The 17834-nt window shown below is 39.1% G+C and overlaps 1 protein-coding gene across 1 annotated transcript in view; it reads right to left on the bottom strand.

Annotated features, from left to right (window-relative positions):
• Positions 1-17834, bottom strand: part of LOC145783703 (high-affinity choline transporter 1-like) — a 62942-nt gene that overhangs the window by 16742 nt on the left and 28366 nt on the right. The window contains exons 2-3 of the mRNA XM_082595591.1: positions 11891-12039; positions 11391-11511 (exon numbers count right to left, since the gene is read on the bottom strand). Coding sequence (XP_082451717.1) covers positions 11391-11511; positions 11891-12039 — 270 coding nt within the window. The remainder of the gene's footprint in view (positions 1-11390; positions 11512-11890; positions 12040-17834) is intronic.

The raw sequence follows: 17834 nt of genomic DNA, 5'->3' as shown, positions 1-17834 counted from the left end.
AGGTTGGATAGATACAACTCCATAGGAATGTAACTAAGCATGCCGTAATTTGCACAAAAAATGGTCTAGATTTTTGACATTTTAATCGGTTGCGTTTTAATTGCAAAGCTAATTTTGGTCGCTTTTTGACATTTGCTGCAAACTTATGTTTTCTAAACTTTTCTGAACTGTTGCCCAAATAAAGGTCCGGTAACGATTTATGTTTCATTATGCTCAATATTTCGCTTTGTAAAAGAACTCAACCATTGTGCTCAGTGATGGATTTAGGTTTAGGGTGTCCGAATCAAAATTTTATGAGGGCCCACTTTGGCAATCTCCTGATACATGGAGCCGCATAATCACATATGCCTATAACCAAAAAGTGAAATTGCCCCACCATAAAATCAACAGGCATTTAGAAATAGGTAGTTTCGATTTTAACTTTATTGAACCGTTAGAGTTAGGCCATGTAGTAGGCCTACCAACGTCGAAATGTGTTATACAGAGATGTACGTATACGCCGCAAATTCTACGCCGTAGACTTGCGGCGTAGACTTTTTGTTTGCGCTAACGCTTATGACCACATTTTTTTGGATAGTTGTCGCTTGAGGCTACGCCGTAAAGTTTTCGCGTTTTTTTTAGCGCATAACATCAACGCATACTTTTTAATGTCTTTTTTTTCGCTACAACACGCCAATACCTTCCAGCGCTGCAGTTAAAAGAATGTTTTCAATGGGCAAAGACATATTGAAACCAAAACGTATCAAAATGTCAGATGAGCACTTTCAGATGCTTGTGTTTCTTCGTGGAAATTCAAAATAAAACTTGTTTGTTTCGAGTGGTTTATACCGTGTGAATGTTTGGCACCTAGCAAACAAAATGAGTTTACGCTAGTGTATGCGCTGACGCTGACGCTGCCAACTTTTTTTACAAGTTACGTTGACGCATACGGTGTATGGTTTTTCGAACGTTTGCGTTTACGCTGACAGCGTCAATATTTTTTGTATGCGCGTACATCACTGGTGTTATATTGTTTGAAAGACTTGTACGTTACATCTTTCTGTTTCGTCTTCATAACAAACTGTAAATTAGTCACTAGATAGCGCTATGTGCCTTGTGACGAAGTTGGTCTGTAGCTTGACATAATAGGCCTACGACATATGTTATTTAGAGAAATAAAACAAAGTAACTTCAGCGGGTTTAACATGATGTATTACATACACAAATATAACATAACTTAAATAAACTCAAACGTTTTCGACACGTACATGTGTCCTCATCAGGAATTACATATCTGCAATATAAATAAAATGAAAATTGTAAGGTAAATTTGGCTTTGCATTATAAACGTAATAATCCGTCTCTCAACCGGCAGTTATTCGCCTGTGGCTCATCGTTCCTCTTGTGTGTGTTCTAACTGTTTGTCAAATGCCTGTAGTTTACACCTCATGTGATCTGTTTCCACTGTATAATTTACTTGTAATCATTGCTGTGTCACTCGTTCAGTTTGTGCTTTTCAGTCTAGAGTGTCGTTAGTACACAGTTACAGTTATAATGCAAAGCCAAATTTACCTTAAAATTTTCATTTTATTTCTATTGCAGATATGTAATTCCTGATGAGGACACATGTACGTGTCGAAAACGTTTGAGTTTATTTTAATTATGTTATATTTGTGTATGTAATGCACAATGTTAAACCCGCTGAAGTTACTTTGTTTTATTTCTCTATGGTTCAACAAAGCAAACTCTCTACCAAAGCTTTATATGTTATTTACCTTGGAAACGTTTCACATAAACTTATAACCTTAAAAGTTGTAACGCTATATATCCCCGGTTAATACAACCAAACGCATGTTACTTTAAATGCTGCTCGGAAAGAAATTTTCCTATTCCTTCCCGGTTCCCCACTCTAAGGAAAAAACAGTTTAATGTATTCAGTACGGGTAATCGCTTAATACAACCACTTGCAAATTGCATTCCGGCAAATTTCTTCACTGTGTATAAATAATGGCTTATTATAAAGGAAAATCTAATCCAGAGTTTTTCAAAGTGGACGAAATCGCCCCCCTGGAGGCGATTTCGAGCGCCAAGGGGGCGAAAAAATCAAAGGGGGCGATCGGGGGGCGAAAACACTCGAATGAGGGCGAATTTATCAAACCACCAATAACAGTCCAACGCGCAAACCATTCACTGCAAATAGATGAATTCACCTTGACTGACAATGTATTGCTGCTGCTTGGATATGTGCGTTTTGTTCATGATATGAGAACAAGAAGAAATGGTTTTTGCGCTCAGTCTTCCTACAGATATTCGGGCATCAAGCATATTTAATGCAGTAAAAAGCTTCTACGAAGAGAAGGGGATTCCACTAAAGAATATTCTACAATGCGCAACTGATGGTGCTCCGGCAATGGTTGGAAAGCATCGAGGCTTCATTGCACCGATGAAAAGAGCAATTTCTGGACTTATTGCAATAAATTGTGTAATTCACCGTCAGCATTTGGTTGCCCATAATCTCAGTCCTGAACTTCATGAATCACTGAATATTGTGATAAAATGCGTCAACAAGATAAAAGCGCATGCTCTCAACGACAGATTATTTCGTTCAGTTTGTTGCCAAAATGATGAACAATTTGAACGTCTTTTATTGCATACCGCGGTAAGATGGCTTTCAAAAGGTGCTTGTTTGAGCCGCTTTTATGCCCTTTTAGTTTCAGTTATCGAATTCTTATCAAGCACTGACGCGACATTAACTGAAGATGTGATACCCTTAAAGAATGACATCGCATATTTGCCGGACATTTTCAATGCCATAAAGTCATAAATGAAGTAAACAAAAAGCTTCAAGCAGAAATGATAACTCTCATCAAGTGCAAATGCGTGATTACCTCATTCATTGCAAAGCTATCTTTATTCAAAAAAAAAATTGGGTCAAAATGTCTAAACTCAGCTTCCCAATTTGAACGAGAATGTTATTACAGAAGAGCAACGGCAAAAATACTGCTCACATTTAGACATGCTTCAAAAAGACATGAAAGTTCGCTTTGCAGTTCTCGTGGACCTCCATGTTCCAAACTGTACAACATTTTCTACCTAACCCACAGACATAGAAGTGGAACTTCAAGAGCAGTTCATTGATATGCAAACAGATGATGAGTCAAGAGTGAAATTCAGAAATGATTGATACGATTTGTTTTGGTGCCAGGTTGCTGGCAAATATGAGCTTCTCTGGAAAGAAGCTAGAATGTGGATTTTGTCGTTTCCTATATGGCTGAAAAGGGATTTTCGGCTGTGACATTGATGCTTTCAAAGCAAAGAAATCGCTTGCTAGTTCATAAACGGGGTGATCTTCGACTCTATCTTACGACGATGTCGCCATACACTTCAAAATTTTGTAAAAGTCGCCAAGCTCATCCATCCCATTGAACATTATCATGTTACTGTCAATTTCGTTGATTAAATTCCCAAAACTAAATTTGTATATCAGTTTATTATCAATGTTTGTTTTACTTGACAGAATTAGGGGGCGAAATTTTATTTCAATAACGAAAAGGGGGTGATGGACTAAAAAAGTTTGAGAAACACTGTCCTAGATGATTCGATTTTGTTTTGTAAAATATGCTCCATGTAAAATACGATTATCATATTTATTTGTTTAGCCAGCTACGGAACCTCAATATTGAGGGTTTGGGCCGAATGACACGGTTTCCACATTTGCATAGCGTTGTTTAAAGCTATTGATATGTAGCTTACTTAGCTAGCTCAGGAGGTCTACACATCCTAACAAAAGCTGATATTCTTGCCGAAGGATTCCTTAACCGACTTCTGCGTGATAGGCTACTGACTACAATAAATACAAGCGAATAGCCTACACGTTCTTTTTGGAGTAGCATTAGAAATCTTGCATTTTAACCAATTCTTGTCACAATGTCTTGGTCCTAAAAATCTGGAAAAAGAACTACGTCATTTATCTGTTCGTCCATCCCAGCAAACGATTGGCTCTTTGGATGACGACGTTAAACACTTTTTGAGTTCCTACGAATAATTTTTAAGGAAAACTTTAATTGCAAAAAAATAGCAAGCCTGCCTAGTAGCTTACTGGTATAGATAAGAAAACTTGTCAAAACGTATCGTACCTCGTGTTTGCTCAGTCCTCGGTGTAATTATTCTTTCTGCAAATCATCAGTTTGTTGTGCACTATATGAGAGATGTCGAGCCTGTTCTTCATTTTCAACCAACCAAATTATACACGATGGATTTTGTGACTACAAGATAACATGCCAAAATGGAAGAAACTCGCCCTGGAATGAGTGAACTGTTTCAACAAAGCATCTTGTTTGCAGAAAAAAAAACTGAAAAAAAACTTCTGTGGATGTGCTGTTGCTCAAACGTTGGAGCAAAATATCAATGCAGAATCTGCCCATCGACTCACTGGGAATGGAAATACGTCTTTCACCGATCCAATTGATACCAGACAGAGATTGGCAACCAACTCTATGCGCCAATCGATCCTCCATCACTTCTATAAACATCTAGAAATGATATGAGCGGAGGAACCTTCATATCGATACTGTATAATATGTCAAGGAAGACCACCTCCTCAACCAGATTGTCCTAACTCGCACTTCTAAAGGCCCCAGCGCTTGAAATCTCGACGCCTTTTTCCGCCATGCTGCAGCAATATCTGCAACTCTAACTTCCTATCTTTTGATGTTTGAAACAGTGAATGGAAAGAAGTCGCGAGACCAATTCCAATTCACAGTCCTTCTCAATAGTAATAGCCTACATCTCCTGGAGCAGAACTATCTCCGAAGGAATGGGTGCAGCTTAATTGTTTGCAAACTGAGGTGAGCCGTTTCATTAGTAACATGTTTTAATAGGGCTTCGTTGACTCACCATCTTGTACATGTGGCTCAGATTTTCAAACTGCATACCACGTTATCTACTAATGTCCACATCACACCACATTATGCGGAACCCAGGATACATAATATGTGGATCTAAGAACGCTCGATGAACACACAATACATTGACTGCTGTGCCTGGATTTAACAACGTAACTTGCGGCGGTATTAAACGCAAAAAGAAGAAGATCTATATGATCATATTTAAGCATCATATTGATCATATTCATCATATCAAGCATCAACAGAGATTGTAGCGATTTGGATATACTAATACAAAAAATAAGCAGTACAGTTAATTTGGTAAACGATAAGAATGGCACAGGAAAAATGGCACGAAAATAGTGGCACAGGAAAAATAGCACAAGTGCAAAAGAAGAAGAAATAGCACAATGACATTTCTTTGCTGATTTGGAGATTGATTGATTTGATCTTTATCGTCAAACTGGGAAAACTTATTTGAGAGCTTAATCCTGGCAGTTTTGCATACTTGCAGAGGCTTTGAACCACTGACGCAGGCCCGGTCACAGAGTTTGGCAAAGTAAAGTTTCCATTTGTTGTTGAAGTATTTTTTTTTCGGGGAATTATTCCATCTCGTAGGTGCCGCTGAAAGGAAAGCAGTCCTGAAATGCGTTGTTCAAGCACACATCCCGAGAGCCGAACCAGGGGCCCTTGATCTTGAGTCGGGCGCGTAATCACTGAGCTAACGGGGCGGACTTTTCACATAGTTTACACTAGGAGTCTCCAATCGAATACTGTGACCGGCACCAGATATGAACTGCGCCGTTGTCTTGTTCCCCACAACGTAGTCTTCCCAGATGTTCTTAAAGCGTTGCTGTTGTTCAACGTACAAGTAGACCCTCTTTCGCTTCTTCTTAAGAGATTGTCCTACTTGTGCCAGCATGGCAGAGGCTGTAGCTTTTTCCTGCCTGAGTGCCATAATGCACCTCCAGATGGAAGGGTGGTGTTGGCACACTGGTTGTTGGTTCTGGGGCATTCAGGAGGATAACGAGGAGGCAGTGGCGTACGCAGGATTTTCTGAAGGGGGGGGGCCATTGAGAGTAGCATAGCCAGGAATTTTGAAAGGGGGATTTTGACAACCGGCGGGCGAAGCCCGACGGCGTTTTCGCTTAAGACGACACCCAGCGGCGGGGGGTCTGGGGGCCTCCCCCAGAAAAATTTGAAAAATTACTTTGAATTTGGTGCATTCTGAGAGCATTTTCAACAAAAATGTGGGTATGAATATTCCTGTAAAATGGTGCTGTCAGGTGGCATAGAAAAAGGATAAGATCATGTTTTCTTCGGCATTTTTCGGAAATAAAGCTAAGTCTCTATGTTTTCTTGTTGTTAATGCCTGGCTGAGATGTTTGAATGTTTGGTATTGGCAAAACTCGCTCTTTTAATGCAGTTTTGTTTAAAATTAGGCTAGTTTTTTCAGACTGAAAGCATCATTCCCAAGCATAAAGAGACTGAAATCATCATTCTCAATATCGTGACATCACACGCGTGCCAAGTGGGGTTGAACCCGTCCTCCCCCCCTTGGCTACGCCACTGGCCATTGATATTTCAGACGTCTTCATGATATCCCAGTATGGTTTTAGTTTAGACTATATCCATTTTTCTCTCACTAATCACTATAATAGGCTTACAGAACACTATGCTACATTGGCATACCTGGGGTGGGGTAGGTGGATTGGGCCATGTATTTCGTATTGGCTTAGTCTACAAAACAACATTGTTACAGTAATTGCTTTGACAGAGCAATGCAAAACATATTAAATGCCTTAATCTACGTCGTTAACTACTAAAACATTTTTAAGGGGGGGGGGGGGGGGGGGGGGGGGCCATGGCCCAATGCCCCCCCCCCCCCCTGCGTACGCCACTGCGAGGAGGTATACGGACCAAGTTGACCCTAGCATCATCTAGATGCAATCTCATATGCTATTTTTTCCAGTGCCATTTTTCCTGTGTCCTTTTTTCTAAAATCAGTTAATCGATTTAGTGTAGGCCTAATCTTTGATGTATCCTTTCTATTCGATATTATCACAAGCAAAGCAGCCGCTCCTGCAATTTCAAATTTCTTTACGCAACAACCCAATACGCAGAAACAAAATCTGCAACTTATACCTAAAGCTTTGGTAGAGAGTTTGCTTTGTTGAACCATAGAGAAATAAAACATAGTAACTTTAGCGGGTTTAGCATACTTTATTTCAGACAAAATATAACATAATTAAATAAAATAAACTCAAACGTTTTCGACACGTACGTGTGTCCTCATCAGGAATTAAATCTGCAATATATAAAATGAAAAATCGTAAGATAAATTTGACTATGCACTGTAACTATAACGACACTCTGGACTGAAAGCACAAACTAAACAAATGATACGAGAATGATTGCGAGTAAATTATGCGGTGGGAAACAGATCACGTGAGATGTAGACTACAGGCATTGGACAAAACAATTAGAACACACACAAAAGGAACGATGAGCCACAGGCGAATAACTGCCGGTTGAGAGATGGATTGTTACGTTTGATTCTTAAGGCTTCCATGATCTTAGTCTGAAAATCAGATCAATGGAAGCCTTAAGAATCAAACGTAACAATCCATCTCTCAACCGGCAGTTATTCGCCTGTGGCTCATCGTTCCTTTTGTGTGTGTTCTAATTGTTTTGTCCAATGCCTGTAGTCAGGCGCGGATTTATGGGGGGGGCCCAGGGGGCCCGGGCCCCCCCGAAATTTTGTGAAAAATTGTATGTTTCCGCATCAAATGGTATGATATGCTTCTAAACAGCTGATATTAGTCTCTCGGCATCACAATTGATGAAAATGGTTGTTTTAATGTCTATTTTCTAGCATATCGTATATGTCGTACAGTCGTAGTATCATTGTTCATATCTGTTTAGCTTTTTCTTTCTTTTTAATTGATTTTCAAATTTTGTGGCCCCCCCCGAAAAAAACTCTTAGATTCGCGCCTGCCTGTAGTCTACACCTCACGTGATCTGTTTCCCACCGCATAATTTACTCGCAATCATTCTCGTATCATTTGTTCAGTTTGTGCTTTCAGTCCAGAGTGTCGTTATAGTTACAGTGCATAGTCAAATTTATCTTACGATTTTTCATTTTATGTATTGCAGATTTAATTCCTGATGAGGACACACGTACGTGTCGAAAACGTTTGAGTTTATTTTATTTAATTATGTTATATTTTGTGTGAAATAAAGTATGCTAAACCCGCTAAAGTTACTATGTTTTATTTCTTTATACCTAAAGCTGTCGTTGTGAAAAGCATAACCCACAAAGGCTAATTTTCTCGGTTGAGAACGGAATGCAATTTGATGGGAAGATTTCTATGTTTAGCGGTATGTAAATCACAAGGTAGACATGGAATTGGTGCTGTCTTACTCTTTCACACCTGTATCACTGTCTCCGTTCCATATTGACTCAACGATAACGTTAACCCAAAAGTATGATAGAGTATGACCAAAACCGACTTGTTTCAAAGTCTACAAGTAAAGGCATAAAGTCTGGCGAAGGTTTCGTTCTTGTTCCTCTTTAGAACTCTTTAGCATTTCTTTTAATATGTATTTTCTTATAGGCTTGAAAAGGGCTGTATGACTAGCCGAAAACGTTAGCTTTTTTTATAATGTTAAATGTAGTGTTGTTGCTGAGTTATGTCTGTTTATGGTTTAAAAGAGTTACCTCTCTACCCAAATTGTATTTAGATAGAACGACACCACACTTTATTTACTTCAGACACTTCAACTAGCTAACTGAGCTATCGAATGTCTACCAACTACTCAAGGACCAAGCTATGACACAAAACTTTTTAGCGTAGGCCTACATCACTTGCCATGAACATAATTGCCGTGATGTTGAAATGAAATAGCGTACTTAGTAGACTAGTCCAGGGGTCCGCAAATACTTGCTGTCAAAAAAACAATCGTTTTAAATCTTCGCGACCCAAACGTTTTCAGAAGCATATAATTTTGCGCAAAATAGGCTACTTTGCAATTTAATACCAATACTGCCGTCCCGCTTACTAAGCCCACATCGGAAACGGACAATTTTAGCCTTATTAAGCGGGTAGGCTTACTAAGCGGAGGCTTTATAAGCGGGAACTAGTCCATAAGTATAAATTTTCTTGTACAAAATAGCATGAAACTTAGCACATCAAAGAGTAGCCTATATGATTGTATTTATTTTTGCCAAACAAGGTATATTTATAGTAGGTTTAAACTGTTTACCGACCCACAGTGGATGGTCTCACGACCCAAATTTGGGTCGCGACCCACTATTTGCGTACTCCTGACCAAGTCTAACAAACTCATTTAAACAGGGCGTTTGTTTTTTAAATGGCTAAAAAAAGGCGAAACGGACTTGTATTTAATGTACATAAACAGTGAACATTAGGGTGGATCAAAAATGGCAAAAAAAATTTTTTTTCTCGATTTTAATTAGCTAGGTATGGCAAAGGTTGCCAATATATCACCAAAACACAATGTAAAAAATTGAAGAGGTTTGAACAAGTTTTTGATCTCCCCCCGCGACATTCAAATTTAGTCACTTATACATACAAGAACTGCAAAGCAAATTTTTTTTTCGATTTTAACTCGCTTTGCAGACATGGCAAAAGGTTCTAATATAACACCAAATACAATGAAAATGTGGGTAATTAAGAGTTTTGACTTCACCCTCTTTCAGCATATTAATTTTAAAGTAACTTGGCGGATGGACCACCCGTGGTTCCAACAAGTAAACGCCTATTAACATTCACCATCACATGGCCGACTATAGACTCACAAGCTTAAACTTTATATGACTGGGTTGACAGGTGGCCCATTGGCAAAGTCACTTCCTATTAGTTTATGCGCTCATGCATACAAAGACTGCAAGCAATATAACAAACCGTTACAAATTGAAGTGAGTAAAGTCACGTTTAGACTCAAATGTTGGCATTAACTGACGAGAAGCAATTCGGGCACGAATGAAGCCGTCTCGATATTTCGGTCCACAAACTGCTTTAGATGCGTCGGTAACCAGCTTCACGAGCCTTTCAACAGCCTGCGTGTGACATGAAAATTTGGGAAAAAAATACATTGGGAGTCACATCACATCTATCATGATGAATTGCCGGAGCTCAGCATCCGTCATTGTTTTAAGTACATGAGGCTCCGTGATAGGAAGATCTGTCCAGTTAATCAATTCGAAGTATTTCACTGCATCAAAATTAAAGTTTGCGGGAACTTTAAATTTTTGTATTTTTCCGCTGGGTTTTGCAGCTCTAGCTTTCATCATTCCACGCAGGCCTAGTTCTCGAATATGTGGTCGATGGTAAGTTATCATAGCCAAAATTATATTTTCCGGATGAGCAAAGTATGAGTTGCGGCGTAGCCTATAACTGGGTTGATAATTTTCTTGTGCTTCGGACTAAGATATCGTGATGTGGTTATCATTTGGTGAATGTGTCTAGCTCCATCTTTGCAAGATGAGTGTGATTTTATTGTGAACCACATTGGAGCATAAACACGGATAATGAACATAACCAATGCTTGCAGTTTCGCCATACGGATTGTTATCGCTGACATATAAGGGTTCTATTAATTAGCTGTAGTCAGCCATCGTGAGTGTCTGAGTGATTCAAGCATCCTGGGTTTCGCATCGCCAGATCAATGCTACATTCATCAGTGCAGTCAAACTGGTATACGCTGAATGGTGAAGGGAAGCACCAAGTAATAATAAAACTAGGCCATCGCCCAGTAGGGTTACCCGTACTAGTCTAAGTGAACTGCCTTTTAATCTGTAAGAAGCGCATATAACTTTTATTAAACTTTGTGGAACCTGCAGCGCAAGCAAATTCCAATAATTGTGCTATAAAGCTTCTTTTATATCTAGAATTCTTTTGAAGAATCAAATACTGCATCAGCTAATTGTTGAGATACTCAACCAAGTATTTTAGCAATGGTGATGAAACGGTCAATTGTAGCCTATCTGTTCAAACACAAGTCGCTTATTATGACATCATAAAGCGCATAAGTGAGTCACACAGTATTTATGCTTTTGACCAATTTTGTGGGAGAGTTTCTCCAACCCGATATTAGGGAAATTAAAACCTTGCGGGGGGCGATCAAAAAATTGTCAAAACTCAAAAAAAATTTGCATGTATGTTATTATGGGTATTTAGCACCTTTTTGACATACTAGCTTAGAAAAATAAATATTTTGGATTTTTCGATCCACCCTAGTGAACATATTGCATTAAGAAAGGTTTGAATAATATTAAAAATATAAAGATAATAATGAAAACACAAACAGATTCCCACAAAAAATAGTGAGTTTTATTACTTCAAGGTACAGTAGCCTACGTGACTTTTGTCAAGAAACTCCAACAGCATTTGCCTTGTGGATTGATTTACTATATAGCCAGCCGTCCTTTGTCAGGTTTTCTATTTTTGAAGAATTTGTAGGCCTACTGCATTTAGCTACTTTTATGATAGGTCTACCTACCTAAAGCTGCTAGAATAGAAGCAGACCAGAACAATTCTCCTGATAGAGCTGGAAGATAAAGTAAGCCACCCATTCGTTTTCCTAGTTTTCGTTGCAATGGATCTAGCATTGTAACGTAACCCTGTAAACGCAGACAATGGAAAATGATTTAGATTTCGCAATTTAGTTGACGAGTCAAAGGATTATGCGAAAGCTTTCGTTTTTTGAAAAGGTCAAAATTGCATTTTTTGAAATAGCTTATAATCTAATTTGTATGTAGCCTAGGCCTACATAGCTTACGATAACATCAAGTTACCTTTCTTCTAGGTCCTATAGGACAATATGGTAAAATTAGCAAACAAAGTGTAAAAGCTTTGATCGAAACGATTCTGTTATATACTACGCAAGGATTCTGTTAATACGTTGTTATTTGTGACATCTGTTAAAAAATGCTTAAACACTTTACAAAATAAATATGATCTTCCTCTTTCAATAAAAGATAAAACCACATGCATTGCCACCTGGCTTCGCATTTTCTTTGCAAAAAATATTCCCCCCAGTACGAGACTTATTGCATAACCAAAAGGAGCCTGAGTCCAAAGAAGTCCAAGTCCAGGCGTGTAAACCGCTTCAGCAGTTCCATTGATGTAGCCTCCCCCAACCCATGTAGCTGAAAAGAAAACATAGGCTAAAGAGTTTTTTACTTCAAAAAAATGTTTGGAACAAGTATGTGTGAGTTACTGTACTGTATGCCAAGAAAAACAACAATTTCAAAATTGTAATTTTACTTCTATCTAAAGCAACATGCCAAACCGATTTTGCAGTACGAAATACTTAATGACTGATACACTCCCACTTAATCTCTATTCTTCTTCTTCTTTCATGTGAGACAGCACTGTTCAGATTTCAGGAAGTTAACTTTATTGTAGACTTAGCAAATGTCGAGATCAGAATCTCAAGCACCAATGTGCCGTTGCAATAATTAGCATATCTGAAAAGGTGCAGTGGGTTTCCTCAGAAATGTTGTCTCTACCTTCAAGAATGTCGTCGTTTCACTTCCACCGTTCCCTGTCCCAGTGGCGTATCTACTGCATATCATTCGGCTGCATAGCCGAGTGGTAAGAGCCTTAGAACAGCACTCGAAAGGGCGCCAGTACGACGCCGCTCCAGAACATGCGCTGCGTTTTTTGGCAGGACGCTTAGAAGGCATGCCTGAAGGTGGACACGGAAATTGGCTTCCTTGCCTTCCCGTCTAGCTAATCTACATCTTCAACTACCGGCCGTAAGCCTGGATACGTAACTTATCTCTAGTGGCGACAGTCCATTCACGGGGCTATAACAGCACAAGCAGGGATGGAAAACTTTCTACTGTCAGGACCATTACAAACCACCTCGCTGTCAAACGTATCCAAATAAACCTGCCAGTCTCGATAACGCTAGCTGAAGAACAGAGGGTGAGTGAAAGCCAAGCAAAGCAATAAAACAACTCGTATGTTTCTGCTTTTACTTTCGCATTCATCAGATGAACGTTGCAACTATTGCTAGAAACTTGGGATGGTAGAAGTAGGGAATTGCTCACTCTAAACGAAGGTGCTGGATAACTGGAGGGCATACGCGCCGACTTCCGGGGGGGGCCGAGGGGCGGCGCCCCCCATAAACTTATGGTTGAGGGGCAACAAAAATGGCTATTTCAAGGTGTTTCAAAAATAATATATTTTGCGAAAGAGTTTTAGATCATTTGAACGGACTTAAAGAATGCTGAAAGCGAAAATCAGCCTACGTTGTTCTTGCCCGCAAAACAGAAGCTGATCGCATGGCTTTCTCTGGAACGTAAATTCTACTGAGACGCTCAGTCACACACTGCTTATCTTCCCGCGCGCGAGGAGCAACTTCAAAGCAAAAAACTTCTTTTGATACGCTCAAAACGCGTGAGGAGCAACTTCGAACTTTATCGAGTTGAAAACTACGACACAACGAACAATTACGTAAATACAGCTTAAAAGAAAAAATGCATTTTTCAAAACTGTCATCCGTGTTTTGCTTCAATAAGCACTGTGTTGATGTATATTATGTGAAAATATATACATCTCATCCTGCGCTACCGCATATAGCCTACTCGAGTATAAGTAGATCTCGTGTATAAGTCAAACCCCTACTTTTGAACTGAAAATCGGTGATATTTCCTTCTCCCGTGTATAAGTCGAATAGCTTATTCCTGGCACTACCATTCGATGGTTTATCCAAGTATTGGCATTGACATACGGTGAGGAAATTTCAAAGTAGGACAATATTAAGTAAACCAGGTAAATTAGACGCACTATTTTCAACGAGGTTTTTCCGCTGTGAGATTAATTATGATTCAACAGAACGCATTGTTGTGTTTGCAATGTGTGAGAATTAAAGTGTAAATCAAAAACCGATAAAAGAAAAGGTGTTTAATGGTCTTGGTCGCAGATATTGTCTGCATTAACGACGTCTCTTACCGCTATTATCACCTAGCCAACCATACATCATTGTTTTATGCGGCCGCTAAGGTTTGACATCGACTTCAACGGTCATGGAATGTTACGTAATAAGAGCGATTATATCCTACACACAAAAAATAAAAAAAATTGATCTCTTAAAACAGCTCTTTCTGCTGTTTTCTCTCGTGAGCTTTGCATATTGCTCAACAAGTGCATAAAGTTTATAATTGACAAGAAATCATTAAATTTGAAAATTAAGTTTGAATCAATGCAAATAAACGTATGCGAACATTTCGACCTATACTCGACTATATACGGTATTCGATAAAAGACTTTCGATAAAAAACAGAAGAGGAAACAAAGGTTATGACGTCATCACATTTCTCGCCTCCCATGGTTTTTTGAAAAGTCGGCGCCTATGCTGGAGGGTCATGGTGTTTTGACAAAATTTGGTGCACTACAGCTTGAGGTCTACCGCCTTATGTCGCCTACCCAGGTGCAGCGTATGTGACCTGTCCACGAGTGTACAAAGTGTGCATTGCCAAAATAAATGTATGGAAATACGTGATTTCATATTTATTTAATACTATTCAAGTCATGATATTGCAGCGCCAGACTTCACGATACAGTGGTAACGGTAAGTAGCCTCATACTGCAGCAAATGGTTCTGTCGATGATCCAGCATCCAAATTTCAAGCAAAATATTGTATTTAATTTGATAAGAATGAATTTACATAAAAGCAAAGACAACTTTTGCAGTTTTGCAATCTTTTGAATTTCACAGTGACCCACCAGCTATCCATAATACAAGAAAAATCAGTAAAGTGAGTAGCCTATTCCACTTTCCTTACTAGAAAGTATGTCCAATAGCATTTAACAATGTCTCTGTTTTTGCAGACATTTCAACCCGCTGAGTTCTGTCGCGAAGAAGCCGTTCTACCTCTCTGTCAACGATCAGTGGCGTAGCAACGCAATATGCCACCCTTGGATTTTTGCACGAAGTGCCGCCCCCTCCCCCTTAACACCGTCATAAAAGCCGATAAAAATTCCACACAACAGAAGAATTAAAGCAGTGTTTGTTTAGTTTTTATTGAAAGTTCAAAATGCAATACGTCCAGCTTTCATTGAAGCAAATTCAGCAATTAAATCATCAACATAGATAAAGTCTCGACTAAATCACTTTCAATGAACAGTAGGCTATTGCTAGCGCAGGCCGCCTGCTTTCTCCCATAGTCGATTTCAAGTTAGATTTTATCAACTTAAGTTTTGAAAAAACTTCTTTTACAGCTTGCGATAAAATCGGCAACAGTGAGGTAAAGCTTATGGCTCATAAATACCCCTTGTCCTCGTGCATCAATATTTTCATTTTGATCACAAAGTTTGTTTAATGCACCCACCACATCAATGAAATATTGCTGAAGCGCTTTCACAGCTTCATAGTGCGCACTTCATCGTGTGTCATGCAGTCACTCGTTTTACCACATTTGGCATATATAGTAGCCTACTTAAGCAACACCTCCCATCTGTGAGTAGAAGCAGAAAAGAATAAATAAATCCTTTTCACAACAGTAAAAAATGGTTCAAAAACTTCCGACGATCTCACTGCGTGAACTCCTGCAAGGCTATGTGAGTGGTTTCCACATAGGATAAACAATGCCTCTACATTAATATTTTTTTATTCGGCATTGTACTCCAGTACGGAGTCCTGCCATGGTGGAAGCATTGTCGTATGCTTGACCTCTACACATCATTATGTCTAAGCCATTTTGCTGAAGCTCATTGAGAATAGACTTAGTTATTTCGTCTGCATTTTTTCCTTGCAGTGGAAAAAAAATCAGAAAGGATTCCTTTATTTGTAGCCTACCTCGTTATTGCTGTCGATTTTGAGGTATACTATATATTGAGGTATTTAACAATAAAAAACGATTTTATCGATATGAGAGTCATCAGGAGTACAGTCAAGTAAAATTGAGAACTACTTTACTGTCTATCTCCTCCAACATAAGATCTTTTATAGCCTACCTTTTTACCAAAAAGCTCAATTAATTGATTTTAGATAGCTGGTGAAAGGTATGTTATCATGCTCTTTTGGGCGAGTTTGGTACTAAAATGTGCTCGTAAATGACTGTATTGTAATTTGCAAAGAGTTTTAAAATTTCAAGAAAATTTCCCTAGTTCCTTGAATTAAGAATCTTCCAGATGACCACGAAAAGGAAGATTTATTGGTTTACTAAGACACTTCATGACTGCGATTAGGCTCTGCAAGATTTCTCGCCATCTATTTTTCTCCTTATTCATAAGAATTTAGATTTCATTGTCAGTTGTTTGAGAATAAACTAATGTGACTGTCTTGTTCGTTTAAAACGTTATCACATTTTGCCGCCCTCCAGCAACGTGCCGCCCCTGGATTTATCCACAAGATCCAATGGGTAGTTACGCCACTGTCAACGATCACTTATAGGTATTCAACTATTTCCTCCACTCCAAATTCTATGCTTTTCAAAATTAGGAATGTGATAGACCTACTTTCAACTGTGCTGCACATGGAATGTGATAAACGAAACATTTCAGAGGCAAATTTTCCGGACTGTATATGAAACACAAAGTAGCCTACTGTAGAGATCGAACACATATAGACTCTATTTCGTTATCCACGACGTCGATAATCACCCCATTGGCTTGTCTCTGCCAAGACAGGTCTGAATACGCCTCAACTGTCTTCGCAAGGTGATCTGGCTTTTCCGTATGATAATACAACAAAGGAGAGTTTTATCTTCTTCTTAGGAGCGTTGCGCGGAAGAGTACCCTCTATTATGCTTCTTCCAATACAATAGCTTCTTCTACAATATGTGTCCAATGGTGTCTTTACAATATGTAGGCTATCATGAACGAAGAGATCAAAACCTAGCTGCAATTTGGCGACATTTCAGTGCAGCCATAGATAAAGGTAAAGGTAAAGGTCGCATACTCATATACTGAGCTTTGCGGAATGAGAAGATAAGGTTCTCATTATACTAAGCCTTCGGCACTAAGTAGAGTGGCCAGTTCCTTTCTCTCGGCCGCCTTTACTTCAGAAACTACGCCCACCCAATTTATTACACCTTGTGTAGAGGTGAGCGGTGTTCAACATCGAACCAGGTTTGCATAATTGGAAAGCCAACGCCTTATCCGTTGCGCCATCCCACCGCTATAGATATGCAGCCATAGAAAACATCGCAAATAGAGAGTGCAAAAAAATGTCAGAAGGATAGATCATCGGCACCAATGGTTCAAACGGCAACGCTGCTATTGGTAGTGGTGCGATACTGATGAGTCCATTGGGCGAAACACTTGTCTATCGCTGAATTCATGCTACACTCGACTGCCGAGAAACGATGATATTAACGAAATACGGAATATGGAATGATATGATTGCGTATCCAATGATATGTTAACGTTAGATGTCAAAGTTTGAGTTTGGTAGTGCGGTAGTTGCGTGACTCAGAATAACTTATTATTAGTTTGCTCCATTCATCGTTTATCACGGCTGCTAGCCATGCAACCAGGGCGGATTAACCATTAGGCTAATAAGGCTATAGCCTTAGGCCCTGGAAAAATTCGGCCCTCAATGTTTTTAGGTTAAATTTTTGTAAGGCTGATAGTGATACAGATCCAGTACCAGCACAGTATAGTTTTTGCTTAAAAACGAATGACCGAGTTGAGTCAATACATATATGAAGAACCCATTTCCAAAACCACGCAGGCGCCACTTTTACCGAAATTGAGTTTAGAGCAGGGGTTTTCAACCTGAGGTCGCGAGCCCTTTTTCGGAGAGTTACGAGGCGCTTGAAATTCCAGTGCATTCTTTTCAATTGTTTTTTTTTGCCAGAAAAGATTAAATTAAAAACTGTGTTTTTTCGCAATCGACCATTCCTCTACTTGAGGTTATTATATCGTTTAAGCTTTCAGACGTTGCAAAAGGCTTTAACTGCAGTAGCCTATATGAAAGCATTCGATATTT

Source organism: Aplidium turbinatum, chromosome 14 (assembly GCF_918807975.1).
Source record: "Aplidium turbinatum chromosome 14, kaAplTurb1.1, whole genome shotgun sequence".
In the NCBI taxonomy this organism is placed as follows: Eukaryota; Metazoa; Chordata; class Ascidiacea; order Aplousobranchia; family Polyclinidae; genus Aplidium; species Aplidium turbinatum.
This window is presented reverse-complemented; position numbering and strand designations above follow the sequence as displayed.